General features: G+C 38.2%; 1 protein-coding gene across 1 annotated transcript in view; it reads left to right on the forward strand.

Moving 5' to 3' along the window:
- The window catches only part of LOC114025884, a 176,953-nt gene that overhangs the window by 137,544 nt on the left and 20,518 nt on the right, over positions 1-18,891 (forward strand). Inside the window, exons 12-13 of the mRNA XM_027839396.1 lie at positions 5,170-5,297; positions 7,348-7,464. Of these exons, the coding sequence (XP_027695197.1) occupies positions 5,170-5,297; positions 7,348-7,464 (245 nt within the window). The remainder of the gene's footprint in view (positions 1-5,169; positions 5,298-7,347; positions 7,465-18,891) is intronic.

Genomic DNA, 18,891 nt, shown 5'->3' on the forward strand with positions numbered 1-18,891 from the left:
GATAAAGAAATTCTATGAACAATTTGACAAAACCCTCCAAACCATGTCACTATATGCTTTAGTACTCAGTGACTCTGGGTGCAAGGGAGAATACCCCATCCCAAAAGATGTGTTGAGAAACAAATGAAGCTTATAATAATAACCACCTTTACTTATTGCTTTAAAATTTGAAAAGAGATTTGCATCTATTATTTCATTTGGTACTCTCAACAACCCTGTGAGGAAGTTGCTACAGGCATTATTCCCATTTAACAGATGAGAAAACTTGAGGATAAGAAAGATCAAGTGACTTGTCCAAAGTAACTGAGCTAGTGTCTTAAGTGGTATTCAATCCCAGATCTTTTTCACTCTAAGTCCTGTGCCATCCTGCCTCTTACATGTCAAGTGTTTCAAAATCTCGAGTGTTAGATATTTTTTCTTTCTAGCAGATGGCCGGAATTTGCTGGACATAGTAAGACTAAACATCACCCCAAAAATAAAATGACTAATATGTGAGTCATATAATCCACTCTATGCAGTCAGACCATCAAATAGTAGGAGGAAAGGTCGAAATGAACATCAAATGGAAGGTTAAAATGAGTGCATCAACACTAACTGGACTCTTTTAAAAGAGCTCCAACTTACAAAAAGTGGAAAAGAAAGAAAAAAAATAGATGTTGACCTTGAGTTTCACCATTTTCTGCAAAAACTGAACAATTGTTAGATACTGTTAAGGTTTAGGGGCTGAGGGGGGCTGGAACCCCAAAACCATGACATGCGGGTCATGCCCAAATGAATTCGACCCAAGCCTTCTTTCAGCCAAAGACAACATTTATTAAAAGATTGATTAGGGTCGATGAGATTTAAATAATCTGCCATATTGGCCAGAATCTTAAGGAATCTAAGCATTTGTATTGCTAATGAAAGCAGGCCAGGTTTTAAGAATCAGAGCCCTTGGCTAGACTCTTAAAGAATCTGAGCACCTTAATGGAGGCCAGATGGACCTTATATACAGTAAGACTGTGGGAGGGATCTAGGAGTGGCCAAGTGGTTTGGGGCGACTGGAGGAGGGGTCTAGGGAGGATCTTGATGGGAGTGACTGGGAGGTAGAATGGGGCTGATAGGATCAAGGGTGGGAAGTGGCGGGGGGGGGGGGGGGGGTCCATCTGTTAAGGTTAAGGGTAACAGAGAATTGGGAGATTGGACCAATGGGATAGTGAAAGGCCAGTTGATAGGACTATAGCCTCAGGCAAAGGCAAGAGACTTCTTTGATCAAGTAAGAGAATTCAAGGACAGTTCAAGGGTTTCCTAGGGTTTTCTAGATAAATGGGACCCAAATTCTTTCTGGGGGGAGGGGCAAAGGGCTCAGCTTGGGCCCGTACCCCATCAATACCACAATTTAGAGGCCAAAAGAGCCCAAAACTGTCTTTACTAATGAACACTTGATTACTATTTGAGAGATTATGAGCAATATCACCTTTTAAAACATCAAAAATCAGTGGGAATGAAATCAAGTCAAAAGAAAACTTGACAGTAAGCTCAAGGGAAAGATATACATTCCAGTCCAATCGTCTTTGGATCAAGCAGTCAGGGCAACAACAAATAGACGTAACATGGTACAAATATGGCAATGTTTCCGTAATAATCCATGCTATTAATGAGCAACAGAAACACCACATTTGGACCTTAACACCCCATTTCCTGCTGTGCTAATAACCATGTAGGAAGAAATGAAGTTGGGAAGAATTTCTGGGCCAGCTACACTGTGGAAATATGGGCTACATTGGTACTCTTGGATATATTAAAAGAATCAGAAGAAGACTGTTAGTGGTTTTAGAGGCAGCTAGGGAGTGGTGGATAGAACACTGGGCTTGGGGTCAGGAAGATCTTAGTTCAAATTTACTAGCTGTGTGACTCCAGCAAGTCACTTAATATCTTTATGCCTCAGTTTACATCACTGTAAAATGGGGATGATAATAGCACCTACCTCACAGGGTTGTTGTGAGGATCAAATAAGATATTTGTAAAGTATTTAGCACAGTGCTTGGCTCATAGTTAGCATTAGTAAATGCTTATTCCTCTTCCTGCCTTCCCCTTTTAGTGGCTTCTCTATGCATACTTTATAGAAAGACACAAATAAAAACTGTACAAGATGAGATTGTGTGTATGTGTGTGTTGGGAACAGGGTGTTAGATTAGATAATCTCTGATCCTCCTTTCAATTCTACATATATGACTCTATGATTTCTAAGATTTCATAGTGCCATGATCGTAAACCCCATCATTAGAGGAGTAGCCACACAGATGAAATCACAGATAATGACTATAATAATGTAAATGGAAGGAACAAAACAAATCTGAATGTGGTGTAATTATAATGACCAAGTTCATCCCTGGAGAAGAGTTGAGAAAATATTCCTTGCTTCCTTCTTTGGAGTGAAATGAGACCATGGGTGTGGAAAAGTGGATATGCTATCTGACTCTGTTGATGTGCAACTAGCTAAACTAGTTACGTTAGGTTTTGCTAAACTAGTTAAATGTAGGTTGCTGCCTATAATAACTTGCATTTTTACAAAAGCCTGCCTATCTCTTTCTCTTACTTTCATTGGGGAGTTGCTCATTATGGATGTGGGTTATTCTCATATTTTATAAAGAGGAGAAAGTAAGTTTATAATCATTAGTTATTAATGTTCTCTTGGTTGCCTTTTTTGGACATTAATGTCATCCATGATTTTTTCCCATTCTTTAAGTGTTTTTCACTACTTAAGATATCTTATAAAGTGATTTCTTAATGCTTCCAAGACTGTGTTTGCTCCATGTTGTCATAGCATGTGTGATTATTTCCTTTTGTAGGGCTCATGATTAGATGAGTAAGAAGACCACCGTGAGGGTCATGGCGGCTGATGTACCAACATAGATGATCAGAGAGGTCCCTTCCAATTCCAAATGTAGGACCTTATGATCTCTGAGATTCTGTTGTTCCGTGACAGTGATCCGCATCAATAGAGGGAGCATCCACATGGACAAAATTACCGATCCATCAAAGGGTGATCTGTGCTAGGGAGGAAGTGTAGTATAGTTGTGTAAGGAAGGCAAATTTTAGTGTGTATAAAGTGGATTTTCTGTTATTCTTAGAGTTTTCTTCCCAAGATCCATAGCCATAACAATCTCTACTTCCTAGGTGTTAGATATGAATTCTCGCAATAATAATTCAAAATAGTTTCTATTGCACAGTCACAGTGGATATAGGGGTGAGACTATTGTGAGACTATTGCTGGCAATATACTTTCTTTGTCTGTTGCCCTATAAAGCAGGTGGGCACTGGTCAGTGAGTAGGGATCCCCTTAGGGGTGAATGAACAAACTGGAATGCTGTTCATGCCTTGATCAGCCCCCATCAAGGCTTGGGAGGGGGGCCCCATTGAGGCTTGAGGGGGTTTAGGGGAATGCACAAGTTGTGCTTGTCTCGATTGACCCCATTAAGATGGAGGGGTTATTGCCCACACCCTTCACACCGGCCCCTGCAAGAAGGGTTGTTAGAGAATGCTGTAGGAGTAGGGGCTCCCATTATCAGCAAACTCCCTTTGAGAAGACTAGACTAAAGTAAGCTTATTTAACCCCTTATTATGACTCCATTCCTGTCTTCCTGACTGACCAGATCAAACATGAACATGCTAGTAAGAGAGGTGCTAGAAGACTTCCTGTGTCTCTTCCCTAAGAAATGGCGTAGTTGGAGTGTTTAGTTGCCCAGCAAGTTGAAAGTGCATCGGATCTCTAACCAGAGGGCCTAGTTTGAATCTCAGCTCTCCAGATTATAAACTGAGAGATCTTGGACAAATCCCTTTCCTTTTTTGGGTTTCACTTTCCTCATTTGTAAAACGAAGAGGTTAGACTACATGACACTGAAAATTCCTTCCAGTTCTAAGTTGATGCTCTTATGTTTGCCTGTATTTGAACAGTTGAATAGGACTTCTGAGATCCTGTTATATGGTAAGCCCCAAGAGCAAAAGAATTGGGTCTAAGCACAGTGAATTTTGAGCTGAAATGGGTCTTAGCCATCATCTAGTCAGATCTCTGCCTTTTACAAATAGATATTGGGACTCGGAGTAAGGAAGAACTGGGTTCAGATCCTGCCTCAGACTTTTACTAGCTGTGTCACATTGGGCAGATCACCTAACCTTTTTGTGCCTTAGTTTTTCTGTCTATAAAAATGAGGGGGTTAGACTCAGCAAGCTTCCCAGGTTCTTTCCAGCTCTTTTCCCAAAGAGATGAAATAAGTCTTCAAAGGTTATACAAGGACCATTATTCAAAGCCATGTCTCCAGACTCCAAGTGCACTTTACCAGAGGCATCAAACACACTGTAAGCAGGAAATATTTAATAAAATAAATAAAAATACAATAAAATATAGATAACATTACATTTAAAAACTAAGTCATTATGCTGCCAGCAGGGATCCTTATGTATAGATTAGTGACACCATCGTGCTATACCACACTTTCTTCTCCCAGTACACACAGGGTTTAATGAACCCTGAAGTGCTCATAGGTGCTTAATAAATGCTTTTGATTATATTGATGATGAAGAGTAGTAGGCAATAGGGAAACCAATTTAACTTTACCATGAAGAAAGCATTAAATAGTCCCTAAAATGGTTTCATAATGAAAACGACACAAAGTTGCTCACTCTGTTCCTTTCAGGTGTTTGCAGAACTAAGGTGGTTAAAATATATAGTGAAATCAGTTCTGATTGAAGATACATGTTAAAATTTTACTCTCTTCAGGTGGTCAAATTTTTGATTAGACAAACCTTGATTTTTTTGGGGGTACTTCACCATTTAAAAAATAATGCAAGCCACTTGAGAGCTATTTGCAAATTATCACCCTCTTAAATTATGCAAGAGCCATATGAATAAGTTCCTGCAGCCAGCTAATTTTTGATATCACCAACCTATCAAGGTCCCTTTCACTCCTAGCTTTATTAAAAGGCTATCTTTTACTGGTTTGCATGTAATGGCTTCAGATTGATCCTGATATGCTAATATCTTATATCAAGTGTCTGAACAAATTCCTGTTCTAGCCCCCTCACTTTCCATTTCTCCCCTGAATGAGGAATGTTATTTTGTTGGCACATGCTTCTTGTGGGGAAAGTCTAACACCTGAAAGGAAACCTTTGTTTTTCTTCTTTTGGTAGGTGAGAGATCGAATTGTCCACCTCATTGTGACACAATGCCTGAATCTGGACTGCTTGGTCCTTAGTTCCTGCTCTTGGGTTACAGATATAAGCTTGCTGGAAATTGGTACCTACCTGCGAACAATCAGGTACCACTTACTGTGTGAGCATCCAAACTAGAACCCCCAGGCAGAATTAGAATGTTGCAGGTAAAAACTGCTCTCACTCACAAGTTACCCCACCAAATTCAGCCAAAGGAATAAATTCAAGTTGGTTTTTTTTTTCTGCTTGTAGACTATAAGCTCTTTGAGGGGAGGAACTATAATATTTTTGTATTTGTAACCATAGTGCCTAGCTTTGTGTCTTGCATTGTTTCTTAATGTTTGCTGAATTGAATTAAGCTGAATGAGATTTTACAGGACCCCCCCAAAATATTCTTTCAATGTAATTTCATCAGTGCTTGTGTGGTGTTCACAAAAATTGTACTACCTTGAATACATAATACTTAAAGGTTTTGTAGTATGGGAACTTGTTCCACCAATAGCAAATCCCTATGTTCTCTAAAATTGAGGAACATAGAGATTAAATGACATGCCCAGGAGTCATCCAGCTAGGAAGTGTCAGGGGTGGAATCTGGACCCAGGTGTTCTTGACTAAAAGCCCATCATTCTATTCACTTCTGTACACTGCCTTGAATGCAAAATAGACATTCAAGTAGCATACACTGCAAGGTCATTTATTTAGAGACCAAAAGGACCTTTAAGGACTAATACAACTCAAAATATCCACAAGTTTATGGATTATCAGGTTAAGAACCCATGATATAATAGTATAATATAATAGTAATAATAATAATGCTTACATTTATATAGCATTTGCTATGTGCCAGAGACTGTGTAAGCACTTTACAATTATTATCTCATTTAATCCTCACTCACAACAACCATGGGAAGTAGGTGCCATTATTATTGTTATTTTACAAATGAGGAAACTGAAGCAAGCAGGTTAAGTGACTTACTTAGGGTCACACAGCTAGGAAGTGTCTGAGGATGGATTTGAACTTGACCCCAGGCCCAGCACTCTATCCACTGTGCCACCTAGCTGCCCCTAATATTTGATTGGCTGTTTGGTTGGCATCCTCCCAAAGTATAGCTTTTCGAAAGCTTTTCAAGTTTTTCACCCAGTCTGAAGAATTAGTAAAGGGTTGATAACTGACTTCATTGGAAAACCGGGCCAAAGACTAAAGAGGAACTGTACAAAGGGGATGATCTGTGTGCATGTATGTGTGTACCGTTGTGTGTGCTTGGAAATGAATCCTTCAGCATCTATCTGTTGAAGAGATGGCAGAAACTAGTGCTATTTTTGCATCTATAAATGTATGCAATGATTTTTCATGTAGATTTTACTTCAAAAACTCTTCAGGCATTTCCCATATGTTTTTTATGAACTACATATCAGTGGTTCAAAGGAAGTCACAGTAGAACAATTTGGCCTTCTTTTATGCTCCACTCACTGAACTCATGTTTATTTATGGTTTTTCTTAATGCCTTCTTTTTTTTTTCCTTCAAACTCCCACACACTAACCTCTCATGACCAGAAAATTGAGTGCAAAGCCAGGAAGGGATGAGCTTATTTAGAATCTTAGCAATTATGGAATTTTACATAGATTCTAGACTTAGCCAAATGAAACGGGGGTGAGCAAAGGACAATTTGTTATCATCTAAGGAGAGGATGTTTTGAATTATGAAAAATTCTTTTAATTGCTTTGGCATGCTTTCTCTTTCCACCACTGCATTCCATTTCCGTGGGTCGTTGGTTGGTTTGGAGAGGCAGCCTAGCATAGTGCAAAGAGCACAGGACATGGAATCTGGAAACACCTGGGTCTGAATCTTGCCTCCTGAGTTTCCTAGTTGTGTGAGAATAGACAAATTCATTTCGCCTTTTCCCCACTTGCAAAATGGGAATAATAATAGTCTTTACCTCACAGTGTTATTGTTGAGAATTCAGCAAGATAGTATTTGTACATTGCTTTTCAAACTTGAAGTGCCACATAAATGACAGCTATTATTATTGATTGGCACAGTCTGTAGTTACACTGTTTTTTTTTAAAGATCCCATCTCTTGTCCTAAGTGCTGGGAAAGTGACTAGAACTGTGCTTGAGATTCTGCAGAATAAATCTATTCATCTTAAATCTACAGATTTCTTGATGTGAGTGGATGTAAAAAGGTCACTGACATGGGGATCCAAGCTTTGGCAAGAGGCTGCCACCAACTTCACTATCTTGACCTGAGTTCGACAGGGATAAGCAAAAGAGGGTAGGAGATTTTTAAGCTTGTCATTTTCAATTTCAAGACTTGTGCTCTTTTGACTTTTTGTTTCTTTTCTCATCTTTAATTAACCTCTTAATTAATAGGTTGAGTTGTCTGAAGATTATTTATTTTTGATGATAATTTTATTAACTACCTCAAAAAGTTATGAATTTGTTATGTCATCCATCTGTGCAAAAAATACTTAAGACGGAAATAGAGGTATCCAATTCTGTCCTTGTGTTTTAACTTTTCTATTTTGTTGCTGATAAACGGGAAAATTTCCTTTCCTCAATGGCCAACTTTTAGATTAGAAGTCCCCAGCAGATTGAATCTTGGGCCCTCACCATACCAGTCCTGTAGTTGTAGCTTCAGGCTCTATCATTCTCCTTGAGGGCAAAGGATATATGGAATGCTAGTGAGTCACAGGAAGGTAAGTTAGGCTGGAAGTCACTACAGGACATCAGGATTGCCTGGCTTGGTGAAACCTAAGGATGGTTAGCATTTCAAATGTATGCAAATTAAGTAGAGGAGACATGTCCAGAGGCTGCTGACAAATCCCTTCCTGCTTTACAGCAGGCATTTTTAATGAGTGTGGGGAGTAGGAATGGGGTGGGGGGGTAGGGGGCTAGGGAGGAAGGTATAGTTGGAAGTTGCTGAGCTTGAAATGCAGTGTCTACCGATATGTCCTTTGCCCTCCATAACCCTTGAGGCTTCCTGCCATGTCCCATCCTAGACTTACACTTCCCCTCCAGTAACTTCATTCCCCATATTGGGATTTTAAGTAGCTCCTAACTTCAAAAACTTAGGATTCCGTTTTTCAGACAATCTAATTTAGAATTCACTTTTTCTTCAGGCAAAACTTTAGTATTTAAATTGGATAGCACGTGTACATCCTTGAAATTAAAACCATAATCATGATTTCTTTATCCTAGATCTGGTGTGATAAGAGATGATAAGAGTCACTGAAGGTTATTGAAAATATGAGCGACCCCATTAAAATTTGTATACAACATAAAACTAAAGATTTGTGATTTCCTTGGTATAAGGAATGTTCTGTGTGGGAATTCCCTCCCCTCATATGGATGACAACCTATTTATGACTTAGGAGAAAAGTCCTGGGAAATTATCTTGATATTTCAAGTATTTGAAAGTAGAATTTGAGAAAATGAGTCCAAGCAACTGTATGTAGAGTGTTGAGATGGCAGCATCAATGTATGGGATAAACATACGTATGGCTTAGTGTGAGTCAAAACTTGACCAGAAGAAACGATTTCTACCTAAGTGTCATTGGCAGTGAGAAGCTGTCATGATGAGACAGCAAGATTCTTCTATTCATAAACTTAACGATTCCATTTTGTGGTTCATATTTCCTGCAGCGTGCATGGATTCACATTAGCAAGGCAGATCATCCTTGTAGGTGTGCCCTTGTCAAACTCTGTTATAAGAGGGTTTTACTGACAATTAAGAAATACCTCGTTAACCAGGAGGACATCTTGATCATTAGTGAAGCTCGCTGATTCAGACAGCATAAACCTACTTTTAAACTGAGGGTTTTTTTTTTTAAATTTTGCTTCTCACATTCCTGACTTTAAAAATCACCAGTGGGTATTTGTTATGTTTTTAGCTATCATTTCTTTTCATCTTAATGATGGCAAGGGTTGTTCCCAACTCCATATTATTCAGATACCATTCTCCGTCTTTTTATAGGTCTGGGTTTGCAACATGAATACTCTAAATGCTTTTTTGATTTTTTATATCTGAAGGAAGAGACTAAGAAATCTCGTCACACTAACATTCTAAGTGGAACACCGGGGCTGATTAACTGCATAACCTTCTCTATTCACTATCTCTGCCTAATCAGTCCTTTTCTTTCCCTTATGGCTAACACGTCCTTCTACCTTACTTCATTTCATTTTTGTCACCAAAGCCTTTTCATCCATCAGTACTGTGCTCTGTCCCGCTCTACTGCTTCCTTTCCCTATATTCTCATTCCTATTCTTTTAGCTCCCTCCCCATCATTCCATAGCTTTCCTGTCCAGCCCTTCCCCTGTATACTTTGGAAGTTCCATTTCCACTTTTAACAAACATCCCTTCATTCTGAACCTCTCTTTTCTACACTTAATTCCTTTCTTTGCATTAGCTGAAGCTTGGTGTTCCTCTGAGGACCCTGTACCTCCAGCTATCTTCTCTAATGATTGCCTCTCCTTACCTCGCTTGCCTGTCTCACAAGGCCTGGAGATGGAGTCAACATATTCCTTGCTCCTCTCTGACACTTCTACACTTTTACTTTGCCATCATCATTTAGCGGTCTCTCCTTTGAAGTTCACATTGACTATTACATTCTCTTTAAACCATTATTCTTCTCACCAATCAAACTTCTGATGATTTTCCCCTTTTCTTTTATAAATATGGCATTGACTCGCAGGCTTCTTTATCATTTCCTTCCTCAACATTATTGCAACCTCATTTTTCTCCATATCTAGTCTAGATCCTACTGTCGGTCATGTCAATAATGTTCTCTCCTTAACCCATGAATCCCTTGTCCCATTGACTTTCTGCTGACTTTTACATTCTCAAACTGAGGTAATGGCTACCATTTTATTCTTCCACTCCAGTCTTCAAGTTGCTGACTATTTCTAGGTGAATCCTGAAATCACTTTGACTGGATCCGTTACAATTTCAACTGTTGAATTTGCTCATCCTGTGTCCCTCCCATCCTCGTAAAGTTATTTCTGGTTCAAAACACTCTGTGGATCTGTACTCAGTCAAACACATAGCTCACAAGTCTCCACCGATGTACGTGCTTTTACTAGGTTAGAAGATATTATTTCAAAGCAAAAAGATTTCTCTCCCCTTGTACAGATAGGATACAATTTAAGTAGGTTCCACACCAGCAATAGGGAAGGCACACATTTGTGTGGGCATGCTTGACCAGAAAACATGACTAGAGGTTATATAGGTGGCCGGATAATATACGTGATAGGGCACTCATGTCAGTAATCAGGATGCTTTAGATAAGAATTTCTTGCCTTTTCCAACACTTGGCCTACCTTTCCGCCTGTGCCTCAACTACCCCAACTACCCCAACTTGGCACAATCTATACAAGAAGAGGAAAGGGTAAATGAATATACTATCTGAAGATTATTGGGAGCCACTGAACTTGACAGACAAGATGGACTCAGACTATCAAAAAAAAAAAGCAATGAGATGGCTTTATCTCTTCCCCCGCCTTAAACCTTGGGTAAAACCAAATCTGCCAGTTAGTTCATGAGATAGCACACTTGTAAAATGTAGGTAAGGAAGGAAGTGGAAAGGGAATGAATTCAAGTGAGAATCTGGAATGCTATCTAGTTGTCACTGTAGATTCTGTAGTTATTCCGTTAGTAAAAGCAAAACAAGACTAATGAGATACATTTAATCCAAAGTGTATACTAGGACATAGTTTTCTGAAAATGAATTAAATTAATATTTTACAGATAAGAAATCACTGACAAATAATATTTTATATTTCTACACTATAGCACTTAATTGCTCCCTAATTGACTTACACAAGTTAATTTTTGCCTTTCTTTTTACATCATAAACTTTATATAGGTATGGATGTTCATCTTAGGATCATGGGAGCATAGATTTAGAGCTGAAATGAACATTACAGGTCATCTGATCCAACACTTTCTTTTTACAGATGAGGAAACTGAGGCCTAGACACGATAAGTGATGGTGGCATCCAAATTATCTAACATATCAAGGAAGGAGATAGTTTTCTAGATAACTGAGTATCAAAACCTTTTAAGAAATAGCCACTTTTGATAGAAATCTTTCTAAAATGCACTTCCCCGTCATCTTGGATAGGGTGCGTGGAATATGATTTTCCTTTTCCTTCAGTTTATCTCCTCAAGATTGGCATTGTGAATTTCAATCATTTTGTCTGATAAGGCAGTCATTTCAGATGTGTCTGGCTCTTTTGCCCTGTACTGGAATGGCTGAATGCTGTGATTCATGTATTCTTTCTTCCTTCTCACAGCCAGGCTGGCAGCTACCATGACTTGCTCCTATAAGGGTATATGCAAGTTTTCCCCTCAGTCCTTTCCACTCTGCTCTTTCTCGTCTGCTAGTCTGGAAAACCAGAGGAGGGCAATAGGATTGGGCCTAAAAACAAAGTAACAGATTTTGAGTGAGGACCCGTTATCCAAGTATAAGATCTGAGGCTTAGTGCACTGACCTTATGACTTCTATCATAGCTGGTGAGAGCCTTTTTTCTTCTTCCCTAATTTCCCCTCAATACAATGCATTCTATTCGAGGGGAGGCATTATTTCTCCTTTTTGTATTTATATTCACATGCTCTTTCAAGTAGTAGCTACAGAAATGCTTATTGAATTGCATTGGATTGAATTCCTGGTTCTCAGCTCTGTTTTGGATAATGGGGTGTGGTTCCTGGCACCATCCAGTAAATAGCTCCTTCTTTACTGAACTTCTTTGTATGTGCCAAGTGTCGTGGTAGCTAGACACTTAATTGATGCTTAGTGAATACTAGTTGTTCAATTGCTTAGCACATCTATTATACCTGGGAATCTTAATGTTATTTTTTCTTTAGTTGGAAAAAAAATGAAAGATGGGGAATCACTCGACTAACATTTATTAAGTGTTAGCTATGTGCCAGGCACTGTGCTAAACACTGTGGCTACAAAGAAAAGCAAAAACAAAAACAGTCCCTGCTCTCAAGGAGCTCAGTCTGGTGGAGACGATAGGATGTTAACAACTAAGTACAAATAAGGCATATACAGGATAAATTGGAAACAATCAACAGAGGGAAGCCACTAGTATTTAAGAGGGACCAGGAAAGGATTCTGTAAAAGATGTGAGCAGCCAAGAAGGCTGACTTAATGGAAGTCAGGGAGCTAGGAGGCAGCGATGAGGAGGGAGCACATCCCAGGCGTGAGGGGACAGCCAATGGAAACACTCGGGGTTGGGAGAAGGAGTGTCTTGTGTGAGTAACAGTAAGGAGGCCATTGGCATTGGGTCACAGAATGAAGGGGAATAAGGTTTGGAAGACGACAAAGGTTGGAAGGGACCAGTCGTAAAGGGCTTTAAAAAGCCAAAGAGCTCTAGTTTATGCTCTGAGCACGAGTAGCAGAAGTATATGACTTCTGGTCTCAGCTTTGCCTCTTACTCGCTAGATGATGCTGGTCAAGCCACTTAACTTTCTGATGCCTGAGATTTTCTATCTCTAAAATGGAACAGTAGTCCTGAGCTACCAAATTAATAGTGAAATCAACTTTCTATTGATTGCAAGATATTAATGGACAACTGCAATTCTAGGTATTATTACAAATGATTGTTATTATTAAAATGAAGTGGGTAAGTAGGTAGAGGCTCTGTGTGCTTACAAGACATGATGATATTTTTCCTAGAACTGAATTAATATGTTCTCTTTCCTACTTCTTGTTATTTAGTTTTTTAATTTTAAAGAAAACACTATTGTGGTCAACTGTTTGTTCTATAGATTTGTCAAGCTGAGGATTTCCAGAATAGAAATATTTTACAGTCTTTCCCAGCAACTAAATTTAATTCACAAATAATTCACTGAACCCCTTCCGTGCTCAGTATTTATGGGGGCTCAGTAGGGAAGTATCAACAGCTGTGCAAGAAACAAAAGAAGCGGAAGATATGGCCCATGCCTTGCAGCGCTTACCATGAAGTCGAGGAAATGAGATACGTTGTGCACATAAACACATGCATACGTCTAAGCAACCACAGAGCTCAGATGAGTGATAACACATAAGTTAGTCATCCAGCATAGTTCAGTTTTGGAGAGTTAGAATAAAAGCTCATTACAGAAGACAGTTCCTCTTTTGGACTTCATCATAACGGATGCTCCACTTAGTTTTATATTGGATATTGCAAATGAAACATTTAATTCAGTTCAAACACACTAAATAAATACTGTGTTCAAGGCCCTATGATAGGCAATAGAGATGCAAAAACAAACATAAGAAATACCCCTGCCCACAAGGAGCCTAAAAGAGACATCAAATATATACATGCATGCATACATACCCTTGTATACACACATGCACGCACATATACATATATATATGCATACATACGTACCAACATGTAGAAATGGTGTTCCAAAAGCAATAGTACAGTTTAAGCTATTAAAGCATATATGTGGGTATATGTACATGCATATGTACACGCATATATGTATATTTTGCAGTCTTTTACAACAACTAAATTTAATTCACAAATAATTCACTGAACCCATTCTGTGGAAGGAGAGAAAGAAAACACTTGTGAATCATAGCAGTCAGGCCTTCTAGTACAAGACAAAAGAGCTAGGCTCACCTTGGTAGTCTCAAATTTTATGCAAACACACACACACACATACATATATACATATATTTTACATTATAACACATATAATTTAGATTTTATACGCACACATGCATATATACATACATACATATACCTGCATATATATATATGTGTATACGCATAGTTATATACACATATAACCATATCTGCTTTCCTTTATCTCATCTCTCTCTCATTTCCATTTCCCTATCTTTCTATCTCTCCATCTTCATCTCCATTTCCATCATCTCCATCACCTTCATCACTGTATCTACATCTGTGATTTCATTGGTTGTGGTGTGGTTGAGTCATTCAGTCGTCCAACTCTTCATGACTCCATGGGCCGTATTGTCCATAGGGTTTTCTTGGCAAAGATACTGGAGTAGTTTAACATTTCTTTCTCCAGTGGATTAAGGCAAACAGAGGTTAAGTGACTTGCACAGGGTCACACAGCTAGCGAGTATCTGAGGCTGCTTTAACTCAGGTTGTTCCAACTCCAGGCCCACATTCTATCCACTGAGCCACCTAGCTGCCTCTTTCATTGATGTGGGGAGCTCCCAATGAGAAACTTTCTTTTCCAATGTAGATTGACAGTTTCTCTTTAGCGTACAAACTAGAACTGTTTCTATTGCTCTTCTTTCGTTCTTTTTAGTGAATTTCTGAGAGTACCAAGAGGCTAAACGAGATCACACACCTAGTATGTGTTAAGAGTTGTGACTTGAACCAGGTCTTACACAATCTGAGGCCACCTCTCTATTCACCATGCCATGTTGCCCCTCACCCCTAAGTAGCATTATTAGATAGTATACAATTTAATGATAAATTTTTTAGTGGTACAGAAAAATACTTTGGGAGTTCAGAGAAGGGAAGAAATTGTTGGGTCCTAGATTAAGAGTTGGAAGAGAATTGTAAGGTCATCTAGTCCCATTCCCCTCACTTTATAGATGAAGAAACTCATATCGGGAGAGGTCAAGTCATTGTCCAAGGTTATACTTGTGGGTAAGAGGTAGACACTATAATAAAAATAATAGTAATAAATAGTAATAATAACTGTTATTTATATAGCATTGTAAAGTTTGCAAAGCACTTTACATGTGTTATCTCATTTGATCCAGCATTTGAACTCAGATCCTTGGACTCTAAATCCAGCATTCCCCGTGCTGTGCATGGTGTCTCACTGCCTCTGATAGAGCAATATGAGTTGTCATAGTTGAGGAAGGTTTCATGAAGGAGTTAGGAATTTCATTCATTCACTAGTTAAGCACTTACTACATGTAAGGCGCTATGTTAGGTGCCGAATGTAAGAAGGCAACTCTAGACTTTCGAGGACCTGGGTTTGGTTAGGCAGAGAGGAAGGGGAAGACATACCAGGTGAAAGGAATGTCAGGTCTCTTGGCAAATAATGGTAGTGTTTAGCAATAATTTCAGAAGAGTAAAGCCTGCAATGTGAAGGAATTGTGTGTGTGTTTTTTAACTTAAGTTTGATACAGGTAAAACTGTCTTCATGATTATATGCAATATTTTACAGATACAAAGCCCAAATGTTGAAAAGATTAAGATTTTGTAGGATAAAAGAAAGTGATATAAAAATTAATTCATCATTGTCATAATAACAAATTTTCATTTAATTCTATCTTAATAGCTGCTGAAAAGGTGAGCAGTATTTCCAGACATGTTTAGAGCAAGTGTTTTTCTCTATCTGAGGAGGTTGCAAACCTCTACAGAGTTTTGAGCAAGGGGAGCAATTACTAAGAAGTCAGCATTTGGGCTTGGCTCTGGGTGGGCTTAAGAAGCAGAAGGTGGGGGCAGTCCGTGTTAATAGGCCACAAATTCTGTTGAGCTCAGTTATTATCTTTGTGATTCACAAAAGGATTATCACTTCAGTGTACATTTTAACTGAAATGGAAATGGGTTATCAAAATGTAAACTTCCCCAAGCAATTGTGGGATCATTATCTTCTAATGTAATCCATGAATAGATCTTGAAAAGCAGATGAAATATATAAATAGGTGTTCACATTTTACCTTTTCTTCTGTCCTTGAGCCCTGAATTCCATTATTTCCTTCCATGTTTTGAGCAGATGTTCCTACCTCCTTTTTAAATTAGGAGGCCATAGTATATGAACTCCTTATGGGAATTACTTAGGATGAGTAATCATTTTGAAATGATTTTATTTTGTGACAGCAGTGTTTGGGTATGTATATGTGCTTCTACTGACACGAGACTGAATTACCTTGACCAGATAAAATTGAGATGAACTATTTTAACCAGCTAAAGTTAGTCCTTTGTGTTGGATTCCAAGTCATACACTTGTTTCATTGCTCTCTCTTGTTGTATTTTTAATTCTATGGTTTTAAAGAATGGGTGTGACTTCAAGAAAATGTGCAAAAGTAGTCGCTCTTAAGGAGCACACTTTAGTGATTATTAGAGATATTGCAGCAGCTTTTGGTATGGGGAAAACAAATATTTCAAGTATCATTCAGGCCCGCAATAAAATAGGATCAGTAGTACAGAGGCAAATGCAGTTGAAAATGCAAAACAATATAAACAACTATTTGACAAACTATCTCTATAAAATTCCATAAATAATGTCCCTCAAATGAGCAAAGATCTTCAGAGGCATCTTGCAGATGGAGGGGTAGTAAATGATTCCTTTATAGTATAATGTAGATTTCTTGAATTTGGAAGAACAGCAAGAAGACCGGTTAAAAAAAAAAAAAGAGAGAGAAATAATCCCATTTCTTAGTTTAATTTAGGACTTAGCTATATTTGCTTGTCTTTACTTTCCTATCCATAGATTTTAGAATTTAAAGCTGGAAGGGAACTTAGGGATCAAATAGTACAGCAAATGAAAACACTGAAGCCTGAAGATATGAAATCACTTGCCCAAGTTGGCATAGGGAGTGAGTAGAAAAAAAACAGTATTTGAACTCAGTTTCCACAGTCTCCAAAATCTAATAATCTCACTCCCATCTCCAGTACCACATATCTTTTAATATATGAACATGAATTCTATTTATTATATTTTAATTTCAGATTAATTTACACTTTGGAAATAATATTTGTCAGATGAACTTCTAATAAAAAAATTAGTAAATAATTAGGGATCAGGAAAGTCAGGTATCTCTGTTTTGTGTTAGATGGTTAAAAAAATGTCCCAGTTCCAAACCCCTGATTTTCTCGGATAATTTGTGGCAAACAAGGGAGTTTCATATTAGCCATAAGCAGCACTATTCCCTGCATTACCAGTTGTGGACTTCAAGGCAAGGACAGGTCAGTTTTATTTTTTAAATTAAAGAATTATCTCCATTTTACAAAAAGAGACCACATCTCTGATGGAGCTGATGTATGTCAGAAGCTCCAAAGCACCATGATGACAGATTTTCCAGCAGGCTCAATGAGGCCACTTGCTTCATTGGGCTTATTTTTCAGAGGCTGAGAGCCCTCTAATTAAAACACAGAGAAGAGAATGACCTGAGACTTAAGAGCTTATTTTGCTACATTTTCTATTTCTAGTTCAGAATGGGAGTGCATTAACATTCCAGGTTGCATTTTTATGGTAACCATAGCAACATCCCTATTTGGTTGGCTTTTGTGTTTCTCTTACATGGGATTATCAGGTTAGTGTCTCTTCAGTGTTTTCCATTTATGTTTACCCCTCATGTCTTAAGTAAAACACCCAATTGATTTGAAATACATATGTATGGAATATGTATATAAATAAATACATAATAAATATTTGCTATCACACATATGTATGTATATACACATATATGTATGTATAAATATATAGACATGTATGTAGAAATATATATGTATATACACACATACACATATATATCACAAAATTACATTCTTTGTTTATTATGTTGAATTTAGGCAATTTGTCAAATTTTCAAGCTAAAGTATATGTAGATTGTTACGGTCTAGACCTTTTAAGTTACATATATTTGCCTCTTCATTTGAATAAAAAACTTTTTAAGAATGGTATACACAGTGCTTATTGATTAATTAATTGCATTCACTCTGTAATTTTGATTGGAGAACAAAAAGATGAGGAGGCAACATGGTACAGTGAGGAGAACACTGACTTTGTGGTCAGAGGATTTGGGTTCAAATTCTACCCATGGCACTTATTAATTGTGGAACTGTAGGCAAATCTCAACCTCCCAGGGTTCTCGTTTCCTCATTCGTAAAATGAAGGGTTGAACTACATGGTCTCTAAGCTCCTGGGATTCCAACATACTATCCCAAATGCTATAATGCTGGCTTAATAGTTTGAAGCAATAGCCATAGCCTCTCTTTGCTTGTCACACATTTCTTATATTTTGAGAACTGTTTTCTCGTTTGAAACTGGAATGCGAAGCTAGTGCTACCATCCCTGTTCTCCTGGCCATTCTTCATGTTTGTGCTCCCTTCACATGAAACACTTGTCATGAAAATAGATTCTGAGGATACTCAGTGAAAACCTATTAATGTATCCTGGAAACTTTTCTCTTGGCCTTTATATTATCATTTGTGGTTGAGTTAAAATTAAAGGTAACTAAATAAGAACAAACATTAATAGAATAATATAGATAAGAGAGGACAGCTAAATAACCAAGCTTTCAAGAGTGAGAACCAAATTATCTTCCCATTAAACTCTGTGGGAGATTTCCCACCAAGATACAGAGAGATTTACTTACAACTCTAATTGAGATCTATTCATTCAATGTCAAGGGAGTTGTGTCTTTCTGAGGCATGTGATCCTGACCTGAATTGCCTGTCCTGGTGTGGACCATTAGAGTACATCAAAGGGACTGCAAAGGTCAACAAGCTCATCCCTTACACAAAACACTAATCTTGCATCTATGACATCTCAACCTACAAACAGGGGACATCCTGGTCCTCAATGCACTCACAGTTGTAGCCCTGGTTATGGTCTCTCTCATTATTCTGTGGCTGATTCTGTTGCCTCTCAAGAAATGCCTATTTGTTGTTCAGGGCTACCCAAGAATCCCTTAGAATACATACCATGTAGTTGTGCTTATTCAGATTTTGAGTCCTTCTTTTGCTCTCTATTTCCCACAAAAAG

This window comes from Vombatus ursinus, unplaced genomic scaffold (assembly GCF_900497805.2).
Source record: "Vombatus ursinus unplaced genomic scaffold, bare-nosed wombat genome assembly UNPS02014832.1, whole genome shotgun sequence".
NCBI lineage: Eukaryota > Metazoa > Chordata > Mammalia > Diprotodontia > Vombatidae > Vombatus > Vombatus ursinus.